The sequence below is a fragment of the Mycteria americana genome, chromosome 1, assembly GCF_035582795.1.
Source record: "Mycteria americana isolate JAX WOST 10 ecotype Jacksonville Zoo and Gardens chromosome 1, USCA_MyAme_1.0, whole genome shotgun sequence".
Classification (NCBI taxonomy): Eukaryota; Metazoa; Chordata; class Aves; order Ciconiiformes; family Ciconiidae; genus Mycteria; species Mycteria americana.
Genome location: NC_134365.1, coordinates 128,611,077 through 128,629,666, shown reverse-complemented (window position 1 = coordinate 128,629,666; position 18,590 = coordinate 128,611,077). Strand labels below are relative to the sequence as shown.

Below are 18,590 nucleotides of genomic sequence, written 5' to 3'. Positions count from 1 at the left end.
TTACAGTATCTTCTCTCTTCAAGGACACCATGATTCTTTCTCAAAAAAAAACCCCCACCTATATTTAAAAAAGCAAATTGTTCAAACTGAGCTTACAACTTTTCCATCACCACATGGAAGATCACAAAATCTGTATTGAATCCTGGGGGACTCTGAAGAGCACAAACTTTGAAGATCAGAGCTGGACAGATGTAGGATGAGATTCTGTCATATCAGCCAAGCAGCAGAAGCCACAGCTTTGAGTGCACAACGTCTCTGCTCACTTTCCATTGATCAAAACTAAAACTCGTCACTGCCACCATGATGTACTAAGATAAAAATACTCAACGTTGCTTAGTCATATGGACAGCAGGATAGAAAGAAAATGCACAGTGTCCTAACAGCTGGAATATGGCTAAGGATACAGAGATCTGGTGTCCACCCTCAGATGAACCATCCATTCGAAGGGAGGCAAAATGGAGCCGAAGTAAATACTTTTTACATCTTAACTATGAGGACACATCTGGACACAGTGGGAAGTGCAAGCTTTAGTTTTCGGATTCTTGTAGAACAGGACTTCTCCTTCTTTCCTATCATAATGTCTAATTACACACAGAGATTACTGGCATCTCCGACTATGAAGAAAGAGCCCTGTATCTGGACACTGGGTGTAATTTGTACCTATTTAGGTAGATTCTAGAAAAAAGGAAAACTGTGGCATGTTATTTTGAATTTCACTTCACTGACTGCAACATCCTTCCCCTCGCATACCCAAGTCAACGAATTCTACTTATTCTGTTATTTCCTTCCTTCTTCTATTCACTTCCCTCTATTTGCCACCATTAGCAACTTCAATCTAAACAAGCTATGTTCTTCTTCCACGTTCTCTCCCCTTTCTTTCCAGATACCCTTGTTCTTCCATTGTTATCTATGTTCACCTAAACTTCCCACCTACCGCTTTCTCTTATTCATCATTAACAAAGGCAATTTGTAATTATTCACAATAATGCCAGTCCCAACCTTGACAGTGGCACAGAGTTCCACCCTATATTCCCCTCACTACTACCTAAAAATACTTTAGGAGGAATTAAATTAATGAAATACTCAGGAGGTAAGAAATCAACATAACTGTATACTTAAAAAAAAGAATTCAGAACTTTCCTAACATTTTTCATTAGAAACAATAAAAAAATTCACAGTCAGAAATGGGCATGCAACAGCTTATTATTTAGTTTCTGGGTTTTTATGCCTTGTATATATTTATAAGGTGTATACTAATAGAATTAAATAGCATAAGGCTACTGATTTTAATCTCTCATTTTCCTTTAAATATTGAGATCTGCACCTTTGGATTCCTATTGTTTCAGCATCCTTGCTTCCTATCTCTTCATTACTTAACTTCTGTAACTGCTTTATTAAATTTTGATGCTATTTGGTTTCAAATTTGTTTGGTTTTTTAATTACGCCAAAGTTTCAGCACCAAAAAAAATCCTTTAACAAATGGTTTGGATTGTGTTGGCAGTAGAGGTTACTTTTGGGGCACAGGGAAAGAGAATGGCAGGTTAACTACTTAACCTTGCTGATAGCAAGTCTTTCAGTGCCCAAGATGGTAAAATAAACTATTAAAATTCTATTTCTAGCAGAACTGTTTAATGAGCTGATTTTAATATAATTTATAAAGTAAAAGATAGAAATAAAGATTTAGCTAATACTCCTGCTCCTTTCCATTGAATGTCCATTTCCAAGCTCCTCAGACTTCTTGACTGTCACTTCTGTACTCTGATTGCACTTTATCTAATACTGGTGCAGCAGTAACACCATTTAGCACAAAAACCCAACAGGATAAATAGATTCTGATCAGCACAACAACTTTTATGGGAAAGAGATAAAAATTCATTATTTTTTTAGTAACTCTAATCATTAAAGACAATCAAAATAGATCTTTGTTTCTTACAGCAAGGAAAAGAAGCAGTAAAAACACAGTACAAAAATAGCTAGGACTTTCAACCATGTGTATATATGGGTCAAGTAAAAACATGCAGCACAAGTTAATGAATATGCATATCCAGTTTGACTCCAAAAATATAGCCTACCTTTATTACTATTTTCTATGTGATTTAAGTAAACATCAGTAAAATGTACAGTTTAATAAGAATGGAAAGCATGCCATTATTTAGTTAGTTATTCTTCAATTTTACAGGCAAAAAAATGGACCAAGTAGTAATAATATAAGGGCATTTTCCCGTCTGTCTATCCATTATATAATACAATTATACCTGTAGGAAGTGAGTAGAAAGGTGGGAAGGAAATCAAAAAGAGAGTAACAGATTTCCAGAGATTCTAGATTTACCTCTAACCTACAATATATGTTCCAAAGGATTTCATGACCCTAAATAATTCAGCAAACCACAGGAGCTGTGGATGGGATCTTTTTGGTGGTGGGGCAATTTAGACAATGAACCTAAAACCATTTTGAAAAAATTTAATTGCTCCAAATTTAATTGCAGAACACCAGCCCCCCCTCAAAAAAGTTTATTCAATAGATGCCACCAGAATTTCTATACTGCGACTTTTATACAGACAGTAAGTAAGAATTTATGATGAAAAATCATTAGGAACACTTTTCAGAATTTAATCTGCATACCGGATTACCATATTGAGATAGTTTTAGTGTGTGAAGTCTTTTCTATATCAATATACAGGAGAATGTCTCCATTTTATTTCTCATAAGCAATTATAAGCCTTTCTGTACATGGAGCAAATACTTCTTTCTGCATATTGGTTTCACTTGTCACATGGTAATTTATTCAGTGTTAGTATCCATCATCATTATGTATTTTATAACTAATCTAATTGTCCTCCACTCTTCTATGATACAAGTAATTTTAGAACTCATATTAGATCTTAGCATACCTAGTGGTACAAAGAGTGTTCCTATTATGTTGTCTTGATTACATCCACAGCTTCAGAGCAGTCAAGTCTTTCGTCAAGTATTTGCTAAGTGACTGTGATACTAAAGGACTTCAATTATGAAAAGTTTATAAAATGTTACCACAGCAGTGGATTAGCTATAATCCAAAAGGAAAATAATTGAGTCTAGATTACGTGGTTACAATTCTTGTCCCACTACAAACATATAACAGATTAAAGCTACTCTTTTCATTTCTCCTAATTAATTTGTTTTATATTACTTTTTAAACTTATCTGTAAACAAAAGGCATAAATATAGCAACATCAAGACACCAGGAAAAATTCTCTTCCTCTTAGTACTGGGAATCATGTAGCACTGTGAACCATACACAGGGAACAGTCTAACTGGAAAACTGGAATAATATATAGCTGCCCAGCAATCCATCTGAGGCCAGGTAACATCAAGGTCACAAGGGAAACTAAAACCCAGAGTGTGCCTATCATCCATAGAAGGTTACATTTGAATTCTACCTGAGAAAAAAGCTTGCTTTTTTGGCAATATGGCTATTATAAATGTATTCACAAGTACTACTGGAACGTTTAACAGACTACCTTGGGAGGATTTTTTGTTTCTAGATGGTGAAATCTTGGGAAAATACCTCTAGGTTCGAATGATGTATAAGTAGGGAGCTATAGCTTATAAAGATTTGTGGATTTCCAAAACTATTTTGTATTGATTGCAAGACAAGAAAAAGTCTTTCCTGATTTATTCTCAAAGTCTATTCTTAAAAAAAGAAAAAAAAAAAAGAAAAAAAAGTCCTGTTTGAGAATTTTCATTTCCTACAGAAATGTGCATAAGGAAGGATACTAATACAGGTATCTATTACAAAGAGTATGAATGCTTTTTTAAGCAGTGGGTATTTTTCAGAAGCTAACTGAAGTAAAACGTTAATGCTCTTTTTAACTGCAGCCAAGATTTCTTAAAGGAAGCACTTCTTAATAGCATGGAGTGAGGAAGAAGCTTCAGAATGAACATGTAAAATATTGCAGTGTTTGAGGGGAACTGGGATTAGTAACTGTCAGATTACAGAATGTGTGAAAAAAACATAACTTCACACTATTTCCTGAAACTTAAAAAATTCAGTCCTAGAAATCAAGAACAACTAAATAATTGCAGTAACAGATTACTGTGTTTCTCACCTCTACTCTGGACAGCCCTAACAATGCAGTTGCAACTCGAACACTACTGCTCTGCAGAGTCCCTGTGATCTTTCTTCTTTCATATTCAATAGTTGACATCTGCTGTTGTGCAGCAATGGCCAGAGCCCTCTCTCTTGACTCATTGATCAATGGAATCCTCAGATTTTCTTCAAGAGTCTGAGCAAAACCACATTTCAAATATAAAACCGGCTTTACTGCACTTGGACCTGATAAATAAAAAAAAAAGCCAAAACCCCACATTTGTCAGCTGCTAGTATAACTGCATAGAGTATTTAAAATCCCTAATCTCCAAAGAAAAACCAGAATACAAAATTCCTTTGATGTTTAGTTACATGCTATTACTTTAGTACATGATATTTACTCCAGTAATACCTTTTTATTTTTAATCATAATGGGAAAATAAATTTAACACAGACTGAAATCCAAATCAAAAGTTACATTTGATAGTTAATAAAAAACCCCAGACTTTAGTGTTTCTACTATTATGACGGTAATCAAAGTTTTAAAAGTCTTTCTGGTAGCTACACAACACAGACACAGTTTTATCCCTCTAGATGATGTTGCATCCCCTCCAAAAGAAGCCACCAGCAATTATTTCAAATAATAGCTACACTGTTTCTGAAATAGGACTGACAGCAGTTTATCACTGGCTGTTTGAAGACAAAAAGTATTGGCTTGCCTGTCAAATCACAACACTGTATACAAAACTCATGTGTTTTAAAACTAGAAAAATTCTAGGTAAAGATGACTTGTGCTGGTTCATCTGGCTACAACCTATATTCTGCAGCAGAAAAGAAGAGAAATTATGAAAAAATATTTCCATAGACTATGTTGAAAACAGTACAAGAAAGTTGAAGAAGACAGCTAACAACCAGCTGCTGCTCTGAAGAGAATGGACTGGACAACATTAAAAGAAATATCTGATAGTTACACTGCAATATCTTTCTTACACTTCACTATAAAAAACTGCTTTTACCAGATGTATGTAATTAATTTTAACAAAAATGCATGGGACTAAAGAATATTTGCAAAGCAGAATGATTTGCTCTATTTTACTCTTCTCCCTTCTATTCACTTTACCTTCTAATGTACTGCTAACATGCAAAACATTTGGACTATCCATTGGAAGCAATCCTGAAGGCAAAGGTATATCACCTATTCCCTCTATCAGGTATACGAATTCTCCAATCTGAAACACAAGAACATATACATCCACACAATTCAGAAAGCAACTCGAGCAGAATAGAAGGTAAAATATTAAAACTAAAACCAAAGATATCCTAATAGTACTTAAGATCTGACTTGTGAAATAATTTACATATACAGGAGAGCCATTATTTTAAAACTATATTTAAATAAAAGAAAATTATCATTTCAAACCCTGCTATGATAATAAAGTACCTTTAATTGGAAATATTAAATTTGAAAAGTAAAGAAATTTGAATAAGTTGAATCCTTTCCACCTCCTCATATAATATACCTGAATGAGGATACCCTGATCCATAAATACAGCAATAAAGTGAATTCTAATTTTGTGTTATAGTCACATATAATTTAAACATATACATGAGCTTACTTCATTGCTCTTCACTGTTAAAAACCTTTTAAAAAAATGTTTACAGTTATTTTGAGCCAGTAACATTTCTCTAGAAAGCAAAAAAGAGCAGAAGTCAAGGCAGGTTAGCATCATGTACAAATTCTCCGTTAAGAAGAAATAAAGTTAACAAATCTTAATTATTTCATCAAAAATAATGGAAAACCTACAGAAGCTTGAAAGTACACATAAACACGACGTAGAGCAAAGGAAGATAGTAATCTGTCACAGAGGAAAGGATAAATTAATTAGCAGAGAAATAACACTTTGAATCATAGGTTGAACAAAAAAATAAGGTGCAAATGAAAGACAGAAAAGTATTTTTAAAAAAAAGAAAACTCACTAAAAGTACTCCAAATTATAAAGGCCGCAATAAGAACACCCCAAAACTAAAAGATATCTAAATTAGGTACCTATATATCTATCTGAACCAGGCAGGAGATTTAATAGATATATTACTACTGCTTTGATAACTTCTTTTTTTTTTACCACAAACTTTTTTTGGACAACTTTAGCTTCTACTGATTGCAAGGTAAAGGATCAAATGCTGCTGCAACAACTGATATAATTTCTACAGAAGGTCATCTCTTTATTTCCATAAACCACATTCTGTAAAATTCTGCCCTAAAAATGCATATTCTGTCTTGTATTCTTCATTCCAGAGATGAAGGAAATAATTTATTTATATAATTTAGTCCATCTGCCAACCAATGCAATGTTTTCCCTTTAATATTGGTCAATAACATAAGACAAGCCTGTTTTTTATTTTACCTTATTCATAGTTTTGTCAGATATTTATGTTAAGGCTGAAAACATTGCAATTATGTTTCTGACCCAGCAGAAGGAAAGCTATTCAACTTTGATGGCATTTTCTCCCCTTCCTTGATTCAAGAGTTCAGACAAATCTTCCTTGAGAAGGATTAAAGAAACCTACAGCAAAATTGGTCTCCCACACACAAACTAATAGCCACTCCTGGGAACCAATTTAAACAGGAATTATTCCTGTTTGACACAGTGTTTTGGCTCCATAAGGACCATTAACAAGCTCACAGCATATACAACTAATTGCATGAAGGTACTGGTTTCTAGGATGCCATTCTACTATCAAATGTTTTTCTTGTTATTGCTGACATCAATATGCTTATAGGTAGGAACAAACTTCCCCATTTCCCTCTTTGCTTTGAAGAATTTTTGCTTTTTGATCTCCACAGAATGCAAATCCTGTTTTCTTGCTGCTGAGGCTTTTCCTGATGCTTTGGAACAGAATGGGTATTTTACTGTATTTTGAGAGTTTAGCTAGTATCCCCACAGTTTTAATGTTTTATATTTCCATTTTCCATCAGTTGCAAACAGGACAGCATCAACATTTTGTAGGGTTTACTGTTAACAAAAATAGTTAATAAAATAGCTGTTGAACTACTGTTTGCTATTTATCTAATCCCATTGCTAATTGATATTTCAAAAGAATGTATAGCTACTAGGAATTTGCAGTTCTCCATGCAAGTCAGTAATTAAGAACAACAGATAGTAAAGTGTTCTCTTAATAAACCATTTACTTTTATAGTAGACATTTAGCTGTGAAAGTCTGGACTGACACTCTTAAACTATGACTTAATATATTATTATCATTGAAATCATGGGTTCACATTTAAATTAGCTCTCAGAAACAAAGATATAGAGAAAAAGCAACCCAGTTATGTTAACCAGTATATAATCTCTTCTCTGAAAAGATCTATGCTAAAAATTTGAAGAATGTCAGTTTCAATTTTTCTGAAAAAACAAAGAAATATTGAAACAAATCCATGAGAAATGTTATAAACAACTTGTGCTGTCATTTCAAACCTTAGAAAAGTTAACATACAGATTATTTCAAAACAATTTAAGCAACATACTTGAGTAGGCCAACAAACTTGAATCGATGTATCTTCTTGCTTTTATTACAGATATATAGTTGATGCAATTACAGATAGGATTCCTCATCAGATTCAAGTCTAACTAGTGATTTGAATCTCAATACCTTCTTCATTGATTGTAATGAAGAAGCAGTCTTCCTCTGATTACTATTTTGGTCCATTTGTCAAAAAGGGTAGGAAAGGTAGGTAGGAAGAAATTCCAGAAAAGCTAAATTAAATTATTTATTAGATTATATACAGCACAAGTCCATATTTGAATGACACAAGTCTCATCATTGTATGAAGCCATTTGATTGTCATACAGCATGGTAGCTACAATTGTTTGTCAATTAGATAATGGTATGATTGAAATATTGCAGCCATATACACAATATTTAAGCAAGCCAATTTCTTCCTGTACCATTACTGTACAGCTCTAAAATCATGCTAGCTATCTTGCAGTTTCATCTTTCCCTAGGGTATTTACCACATTTTCTTTCAAATGATACAATTATGTGGACGGGACTTAATTTTTCTAACCTGAAGTGCTACATATCAAAAATTTTGCACTCTCAGCAGCCTTTAAATCCATCCCACCTACTCAGCTAAGCTGACAGGACCAGGTGTTCCAAAAAGTTATCATACAGGACATAACAGTGGCTTCTCTGAGGCATTAACGCTTCCTACTATGATAAGGTCAACTAGTTCTTTGTTAAGAACAGTGACTGGTAGCTAAGTGTCTAAATTTAGGTGTTTCTACATTACCGTTGGAAGCACCACTGGGGCTGTCAGAAATGTTCTTTTCCCTTTCCACCTGAAGTATAACTGTCCCATAGCTCTGACCACATCTCTTAGATTTGCTTTCCTCCCATTAACATGTCTCCATTTCCCTTCTCTTCATTAAATTATTTAGTTTTCAGGCTCTATACCTAATGTAGCATGAGCCTCCTTTTCTCAGCCAGGGTATATACTTCTGCTTCTAATAAAGAAACAAACAGGGGGAATGCCAATAGAAGAGGTTTAAAGAAAGAGTATAAAATCGTAGCAAGTAAAAGAAGATCCTTCTCAGATCTGCTCCCAGAAACCAGTAGCTTAGGGTCTTCCTTGTCTAGAGACTGCATCTAAATATTTCATTGAATAAAACTGATGAACCTAACCTTCATGAGTTTGTCTAATTTCTTTTGAACTAGTTAACAGTTTTAGTATCCAAAGTGTCCTATGACAGCTGAGTTACATAAGTTAAACATTGTGTATGAAAAATTACTTCATTTGGTTCAGTTTGTATATGCTGCCACAGTTGCTCTATTAATGTTCTGCAAACTATTCGTAATCTTATTTACCCATCATGGCCCTTAACAATCTCTTTTTTAATTACAGGAAGTTAATTTTTTTAAGTATCTGTTTCTATAAAGAAACTGCTACATCCTTCTGATCATCCTTGCTTTTCTCTCCCCCCCCCCCCCCCCCCCCCTTATATTGTTTGCTGGGGTGACTAGGACTGCACACAATATTCAAGATGTGTACACCATAGCTCTTTAGAAAGGTTTACTGAGGTTTCACATTTTGATGTCTATTTCTTTCCTAATAATATCTCCTCCACAAAGAGTGCTATCCTCTGACATAGGGACATTCATACAGCCTCTTTGTGGGTGATTCCCTGGTGTCAATAAGGCATGAGCTCACTGTCTCACTGTAGCTTTGACAGACTATCCATTTTCTATCTCTCTGCTAATTTTCAAAAAACTCAAGTGAACTGTACACCCTTTAAGACTCCCAGCCATATGGCTTGCTTTCTTAAAAAATGGCCAGTAGTTTCAAATATTGAACAGGGTCAGATAGACAGGCTTGGGCATCATTGCATTAGTCTTATTTTCCTTTAAAAGCAAGGAATTGCTCCTTAAAATTAAATTGGCCAGGTGGCATAGCCAAAGTCCTGGTTAAACAATAAAACCAAACATCAAACATACAAACAGTAAACACTAGCAGGAGTCTCTTGTTCTACAGTAATGAAAAATATGGAAGCTGAGAATGTACAGGAGAAAAAGAGTAAGTAATTTAGTTTTGGATGTATTGTTACAAATCATGAAGAAGTGGCAGAGAGAATGGCAGATGCATGTAATTGCACAGAGTGGAAAGCTGAAACACAGAGGTAATATTATGAAAGTAAGAAGCAGAATGCAAACCTTGAGATCAACAACACATAAAAGATGATTAGAAAAACAGAGTGTTGAAAAACATTGACAGCTAGAGACAAAACACAGCAGAGAGGTTAAAGAGGTGAAAAGATGGACTAAAGACACAGAAATAAGAAGATTGTGAGCACTGAGATAAAGGATTACAGGGACACCAAAGAAGCTGGAGTGCAAATGTTAAGCTCTGAAAGTTGGTCAAAACCAGGTCTTGGTAATTTGACGAAATCAATTTCAACTAAGTATATATGGCAAAACCCAGGCTACATGAGTCAGGAGAAACTGAAAGGTAATGGAGTCAGTATTACTGTACAATCTATTCAAAAGTTTTACCTGCATTGGTGACAAGGATTGAATGGAATTTGGATTAGCAGAAAAATTAAAAAAGAGACAAAGCAAGGAAAATAATAATTATTCTACTTTGACAGCATATCCTAGATACAGTGTTAAATACAGGGAGAAGTACAGTACAATAAAGACTTTATCCTTTCCCTGCCTATGTCTTATCCAAAAGCATTATTCTTGATCCCACATAAGACAAATTATTTAAATTCCATATCTGTTTTGAGGCTGAGTTGCCTAGAAAAGCCACCAAAGTAACATTCCTTGCAGTATTATGTTTATTTGTAATGATTTTACAGTGAAAAGTAACTTGCAGCATTTCATATAATTCTAATTATGCAGAGATAAAAGGGTAGTAAATTTTGGTTTAAATTTCTTAGCTGAAGCCTGTCATCTTATGTAAAACTCTGACCAACTTCTTAAGCAACATTTTCCTCCAAGAATTATAGGAATATTGTATTTTAACCAAAAAAATGAAAGAGAAAAGGTTTTAATTTCCAAAAGTTAGCGCATAGATCACATCTTTATAATTGCATATGCATGCAAAAACATTACCTTAAAATATATACATAACCAGTTTGTATATTCATTTACCCTATTCACACAATTGGCAAACATATCCTGATTCTTAACTGACTAGGCTATCACATGAAAACCACTCACAGAACATACTTTCTATTCTTACCAGTTCATTAACCAGAATGACAGTGCAGTAACGTTTTTCCAGATTAAAGGGAAGAAAGTGAATATCTAAGCCTGCAGAACCTCTCCCTTCCAAGAACAGTTTTTCCATTGGACTGAAGAACTCATGCAGGAGGCTGGATTGGTCAGCTGTTAAAATAAGTTTAAATGGTTGTTTAGATACAACAGCACAGGTTGTAAAATAATGTAGCTGCCTGAGTTTAAATATAAGGATACTGTATACAGCCTGCTGTAGTAATCAGTGTTTAAGGCACATTTGTAATCAGTAATCAGTATTTATGGTTACACTTGTGTAAATGTGCTGCAATACTGCATGCAGTATTATTTAAATACATTTTGCTAACTACTTGTGTTCTTATTCTCTGCACTGAAACAAAACCAGGGGAAACAGACAGTTCTCACCATCAAAAAAACTCTTTAAAGGATGTACTCCTCCTGCCAGGAAGAGTACAGTTTACTACTATTTAAACAAACAATCTTGCTCTCAGTGGCAGTTACTATGTTATGTTATAGCCTGAAATCCTCCTGAATGGACAAAAACTAAATACTGGCAAGCTTGCTTTCTCTGTGACGCTTTCATAAAAGTATTATGCTGACAAAGTGCTTTCTTCATAAGACACTAAGAATCTTACAGTTGAATCTAGCAGTGTCTGACCACTTTCTCACTGCATGTTTTTCATCTGCTGAGCATATTTTGATAATACAGAATACTTTAGAACTGGATTTTCATTCAACCTTGGCTGGCTAACCTTCTAGGAAGTTCAACAGACTTAAGAATAGAAGTGAAAATGCAGGCAACAGAAATGAGGGAATATCATGTAAGAAACCTCTGCCAAACTCCGGCCAATTAAATAAAACTGATTCACCCCCCCAAAACCACCAAGAACCAAGCTGAAGAAAGGCGTAACCACCACCCACCTTTTCTTCTATAAGAAATGAAAACATAATTTTGTTTACAAAGACCTGAAATGCCATCAAAAATGTCTCTGTGGCTCCAAGCTGACTGAAGCCATAAAAACCTTCCTAAGCTATTCACAGATTGGTGCAATAGTCATACCTCACTTCGTTACTTAAGGTACATACTTTTTATTTTTATGAACTGTGCATTAGTTGGTTGTTAATCACATCTCAGAATAGAATATGAAATAATAAATATATCTAGAAGGGCTAGATTATTCAGATTACAAAACTGCTTTCCATATGACTTCACGGAAACACAACAATATTTTCCAAGGACACAAAATTAATTTCATAAGGTCATCATACAAATTTTGCTTAAGTGGACTTTCAACAGTCTCAGAAAAGGCTGTAGTTCTAGATTCATATGTTTTGACAGAACAGTTGACTGACATTTCATAGGAAATAAGAGCAAGAAATGCACAATCTCTACTGATGAGTATTTTCAAAAATAAATTAGGCAAACTGCAAAGGCTCCACATCAGAATTCCATGAAGCCAACCCATGGGCCCTTTAAAGAAGAAAAATAGATTTCCTTTTTTTTTTAATGCTAAAGTCATTAGGACTACAGTGCAGCCTTAGAGATCATTTCACTAAATTAAACATATCAGAAGACAAACTATCCTATAAATGAGTTACTGAGCATACCTATAAATAATAATTACTTTAGATGTCAAAATCTTTCTCACGTAGATACTCTAATTTCTACTGTAGTGACACAAGAAGTATTGTACAGAGGTACTTACAGCAATTTAAGTTGTTCTCTTCATTTGGATCTTCAGGCAGTGCACCATTTTTACAATTTAATATGTTATTTTCAGAACTAAAAGGAAAAAATAAAAATGAAAGCAATACACTAAAGCTGGATATTTCTATTAGTAATAGATAGCTTCTCCCTTTTTATGAATAAATACTGGAAAAGCAAATGTTTTCAAGAAAAAAAAAAAACAAAACACATTTTGGAACTATCTACCTAGCAATAATGTTAAATACCACCTCTTCCACTTAAGTTAGTAGTCATATTTATAGCAGAGCCAGAACATGCTCCCTTCAATTAACCTGTATATCTCTTCAGTACTCATATAAGAAAGATTCCATGTTAAAAAAAAATACAATTATATTTTGCCAGTCAAAAGTACTGCTGCCCAATAACGCCTTTTGGGAAATTCAGTCCCAATTCTTCTCTTTATCATTTCAGTATTCTATGGGGATAGGCAAAGAAGAATTATTCCCTGGTACATCATGAATTGGCAAGGCCTTGCATTCCTCGGATGCTCTCACTTGCCTTCCTTTCAGTCTTTCCAATTTTTCCCCAAAAAACGACTCTGTAGAAATACATCTAAATATCTGCAAACCAAATTCAGTTCAGATGCACTGTGCTCACTCTAGCACTTACATTCATAGACCTTGTGGACATGTCTTTAGACTGCTGCTTCTTACAGAAACTGATTTGCAAAAGTAACAGTCTTTCCTTGACCCTTATCAGAACACACTTCCGATACTAGATCTCCTCTTACCTCAACCTTTTTTTTAAGGCCCAATTTTTTTTTCTAGCTCTTTCTACCTTCTTTCTAGCTCAACAGTCTCCTCTTTTTAAAAAAGAGGTAAGCATTCTGCTTTATTCATGATAACTCAATTACCTTATCTAGGTACCATCCTGAGAGCTAACTGAATCTATTAACTTTTATCTGCCTACCTAGAGGTCAAAATACCTTTAACACAACATTAACATTTAGAAACAATAAAAATAAGACATTTAAACTTAGATTATTTTTTTAACATTGATTGTAATTCCTGTATGTACTTGTATGTTATAGAATACTAGAATATTTTTTTTTTGTGATATACACTCTTAGGCAAACATTTTATGTTTATTAGCTTAATTAGAAAATATATCAGCAGCTCATATATGCTAAAAAAAGGGAATTATCTAGTAAATTAAGGTTCTAGCCTATGGCTTTGGAAAGTCTGTTTATATTTCCAGTGCTTTACTGGAAACCTTGGATATACTACTAGTCATTATGCCAGAGTCAGAATTCATGGTTTCAACTCTACTCTAAATTTTAGCTCTGTATCTAATACCATCTGGAAAGGAATTCTGTGCAGTGAAGAGGAAATTCAAATTGTAACTGCTTATCAATAGTAATTCAGGACCAAGGAACAATCCGCTACAGAGGGCAAGATGGCCTAACTGGCTGGAAGCAGAAATGCCAGACAGAACAACTCCCTGTAAGGGAGCAAAGTTTCCCTTGCTGAAGAGATAAGAAATGATGCAGCAGCACCTTATAGCAATGGATTGTGGAATGCAAGTGCTCAGAAGCCACTTTTGGTAGACAGAGCTGGTGCTGGGGGATGAACCAAACATCGGTTTGAAGGTGCCTGATGCTGATGCTCACAGGATTGCTGCGGGTGCAAGTGCATACAAGGAATTGGCTCATGTTGCATCTTTGCGGACTCCTTGTAGAACTACTTATGGCGGTAGGTCACTGCCCAATGCCTTTGTTCATTAAATCTTTATATTTAAGCACAAATGTGTGTTTAATTTGACTCAAGGGGTACAATAAAAATTCCCCAACATCAATTCAACAAATGTCAAATAAAGCCAACAAATCCCTTTTTTTGTTTCCTTGCTTAGACCTGGAGAAATACAGGAAACCCAACTTCTGCATAGAGCTCCACTGATTTCAACAGAAGTGTGCGTTAACGCGAGGGCGACACTACCGAATCCTAAAGAAGGTTCAGGCCTTAATTGCTTTCATTTCCTGAAATACAACACTGTTGAAATGTTATCTCATTTCAGTTTTTCCAATTAAAATGTTATTGGTTTTATTTCTGTTGTTGTTATTTATTTTTCAGTGCAACTGCAGATTTCTGGCCTGAGAGACATTAGTATTTCACCACCTAAATTTGAAAATTTTACCTGTTGGGAATATTATTTTAAATGTAACATACTGTGATTGTAATGAATTATTCCTCTTTTCCCTTCTTTGTCCACTTAATAAATTGTATTTTTATAAATTAAAAAAAAGTAAACTGAGAATCTTGGCTGGAAAAGCACAAGAAGTTCATCACTTGGAAGTTTGCTTTTTCAATAGTAAAGGAAATGAGAGGCTCATTGCTTTATAAAGTCCTATATTTAACCCTTCTAGACAGTAAAGTTAATAGAGCATTAACAAGAGATTTTTTTTTTACCTTATTTTTATATTTCATTTATATATATTCTTAAATGCAGAGACCTTAGTTACTGCATAGAATATTAACAATTACAAAGACTACATTTTATAATCTGCAACTCAAACATTTGAATAACTCCTATGTAGTGTAACACATCATTAGCTTTAAAAGATGTCTCATAACTTCTATTTGGAATGTAACCCAGTAATGTTTTGGATTTTGTACTACCACACCTCAACAGTAAATATTTCTCTACATAATTTAGAAAAGTTTATCACTAAATGCAACTTTGTAACTTAAGTATTTGAAATAAATTCTTCTATTCTTCAAGACACACTATTTCGCTTCAAGTCACGTGCATTTTGGTAAAGTCTCTAAGGTACTTAAATGATCACAGAATCACAGAATCATATAGGTTGGAAAAGACCTTTATGATCATCGAGTCCAACCATAAACCCAACACTACCAATACCACCACTACACCATGTCCCTAAGCACCTCATCCAAACGTCTTTTAAATACTTCCAGGGATGGCGACTCCACCACTTCCCTGGGCAGCCTGTTCCAATGCTTGATAACCCTTTCAGTGAAGAAAAATTTCCTAATATCCAGTCTAAACCTCCCCTGGCTCAACTTGAGGCCATTTCCTCTCATCCTATCGCTTGTTACCTGGGAGAAGAGACCGACCCCCACCTCTCTACAACCTCCTTTCAGGTAGTTGTAGAGAGAAGTAAGGTCTTCCCTCAGCCTCCTTTCCTCCAGGCTAAACAACCCCAGTTCCCTCAGCCGCTCCTCATAAGACTTCTGCTCCAGACCCTTCACCAGCTTCGTTGCCCTTCTCTGGACACGCTCCAGCACCTCCATGTCTCTCTTGTAGCGAGGGGCCCAAAACTGAACACAGTATTCGAGGTGTGGCCTCACCAGGGCCGAGTACATGGGGCACGATCAGTTCCCTAGTCCTGCTGGCCACGCTATTTCTGATACAAGCCAGGATGCCATTGGCTTACTTGGCCGCCTGGGCACGCTGCTGGCTCATATTCAGGCGGCTGTCAACCAACACCCCCAGGTCCTTCTCTGCTGGGCAGCTTTCCAGCCACTCTTCCCCAAGCCTGTAGCGTTGCATGGGGTTGCTGTGGCCCAAGCGCAGGACCTTGCACTTAGCCTTGTTGAACCCCATACAATTGACCTCGGCCCATCGATCCAGCCTGTCCAGGTCCCTCTGCAGAGCCTGCCTACCCTCAAGCAGATCAACACTCCTGCCCAAATTGGTGTCATCTGCAAACTTACTGAGGGTGCACTCGATCCCCTCATCCAGATCATTGATAAAGATGTTAAACGGAACTGGCCCCAAAACTGAGCCCTGCGGAACACCGCTTGTGACCAGCCACCAACTGGGTTTAACTCCATTCACCACCACTCTTTGGGCCCGGCCATCCAGCCAGTTCTTTACCCAGTGAAGAGTACACCCGTCCAAGCCATGAGCAGCCAGTTTCTCCAGGAGAATGCTGTGGGAAACTGTGTCAAAGGCTTTACTGAAGTCTAGGTAGACAACATCCACAGCCTTTCCCTCATCTACTAGGCGGGTCACCTTGTCGTAGAAGGAGATCAGGTTAATCAAGCAGGACCAGCCTTTCCTGAACCCATGCTGGCTGGGCTTGATCCCTTGGTTATTCTCTACATGGCGTGTGATAGCACTCAGGATGATCTGCTCCATCAGCTTCCCCGGCACCGAGGTCAGGCTGACAGGCCTGTAGTTCCCCGGGTCCTCCTTCTGGCCCTCCTTGTAGACGGGCGTCACATTTGCTAATCTCCAGTCAACTGGGACCTCCCCAGTTAGCCAGGACTGCTGGTAAATGATGGAAAGGGGCTTGGTGAGCTCTTCTGCCAGCTCCTTCAGTACTCTTGGGTGGATCTCATCAGACCCCATAGACTTGTGAGTGTCTAAGTGGTGCAGCAGGTCACTCACCATTTCCCCCTGGATTATGGGGGCTCCATTCTGGTCCCCGTCCCTATCTTCCAACTCCAGGAGCTGGGTACCCAGAGAACAATTGGCCCTGCTATTAAAGACTGAGGCAAAGAAGGCATTAAGTACCTCAGCCTTTTCCTCATCCTTGATCACTGTGTTCCCTCCCCCGTCTACTAGGGGCTGGAGATTCTCCTTAGCTCTCCTTTTGCTGCTTATGTATTTGAAGAAGTATTTTTTGTTGTCTTTTACAGCAGCAGCCAGATTGAGCTCTAGCTCAGTTTTGGCCCTTCTAATTTTCTCCCTGCACAGCCTCACTACACCTTTGTAGTCCTCCTGAGTTGCCCGCCCCTTCTTCCAGAGGTCATAGACTCTTCTCTTTTTCCTGAGTTCAAGCCAGAGCTCTCTAGCCAGCCAGGCCGGTCTTCTTCCCCGCTGGCTCGTCTTTCGGCACCTGGGGACAGCCCGCTCTTGTGCCTTTAAGACTTCCTCCTTAAAGAATGTCCAGCCTTCCTGGCCTCCTTTGCCTGTAAGGGCTGCCTCCCAGGGGACTCTCTCGACCACTCTCCTAAACAGGCCAAAGTCCGCCCTCCGGAAGTCTAAGGTGGCAGTTTTGCTGACCCCCCTCGCCGCTTCTCCATGTATCAAAAACTCCATCATTTCATGATCATTCTGCCCAAGACTGCCTCCAACCATCACATGGCTCACAAGTCCTTCTCTGTTCGTGAACAAGAGGTCCAGCAGGGCATCTTCCCTCGTTGGCTCACTGGCTCACACCAGCTGTGTGAGGAAGTTATCTGCCACACGCTCCAGGAACCTCCTAGACTGTTTCCTCTCTGCTGTATTGTATTTCCAGCAGACATCCGGCAGGTTGAAGTCCCCCACAAGAACAAGGGCTAGCGATCGTGAGGCTTCTCCCAGCTGCTTATAGAATAGTTCGTCAGTCTCCTCATCCTGGTTGGGGGGTCTGTAACAGACTCCCACCACAATATCTGCCTTGTTGGCCTTTCCCCTGATTCTTACCCATAGACACGCCACCCTATCGTCACCATCATCAAGCTCTAAACTATCCAGACACTTCCTAATGTATAGGGCTACCCCACCACCTCTCCTGCCTCGCCTATCCCTCCTGAAGAGTTTAGAGCCATCCATCGCCACACTCCAGTTGTGCGAGTCATCCCACCACGTTTCTGTGATGGCAACCATATCATAGTTTTCCTGATGTACAATGGCTTCCAGGTCCTCCTGCTTGTTGCCCATGCTGCATGCATTGGTGTAGAGGCACTTCAGCTGGGCTGTCGTCCGTGTCTCCTTCATAGAGGAAAACCCCTTGTGTGCTTTGAGCCGTTTCACTGGTGTTTCCCTCTTGGCTCTTATTGCCTCAGTATCCCCTAGCTCAACTCTGTTCGACTTCAGCTGTGCCCCAGTGTACCCTGCACATCTGAGAGAGGTGATCTCACCATGCAGCGGGATTTTAAATGATGACGTATACACTTGACCATACAGGTGATTGATTTGGCATCCTTCTCCCTGCTATTCATGGGTATTTATAACTGACAAGGGACAGATAAATGTTTTAATTTATAATTTATTATAAATATATAACAAATTCAAAGACAGCTTCCTGCTCTTATATAGATTTTTCTCTATGTAAGAAAACTTATATA

The 18,590-nt window shown here is 37.2% G+C and overlaps 1 protein-coding gene across 1 annotated transcript in view; it reads right to left on the bottom strand.

The window, feature by feature from the left end:
• The window catches only part of CFAP47 (cilia and flagella associated protein 47), a 358,571-nt gene that overhangs the window by 201,111 nt on the left and 138,870 nt on the right, over positions 1–18,590 (bottom strand). Inside the window, exons 41-44 of the mRNA XM_075491883.1 lie at positions 12,533–12,609; positions 10,813–10,958; positions 5,191–5,299; positions 4,090–4,316 (exon numbers count right to left, since the gene is read on the bottom strand). Of these exons, the coding sequence (XP_075347998.1) occupies positions 4,090–4,316; positions 5,191–5,299; positions 10,813–10,958; positions 12,533–12,609 (559 nt within the window). The remainder of the gene's footprint in view (positions 1–4,089; positions 4,317–5,190; positions 5,300–10,812; positions 10,959–12,532; positions 12,610–18,590) is intronic.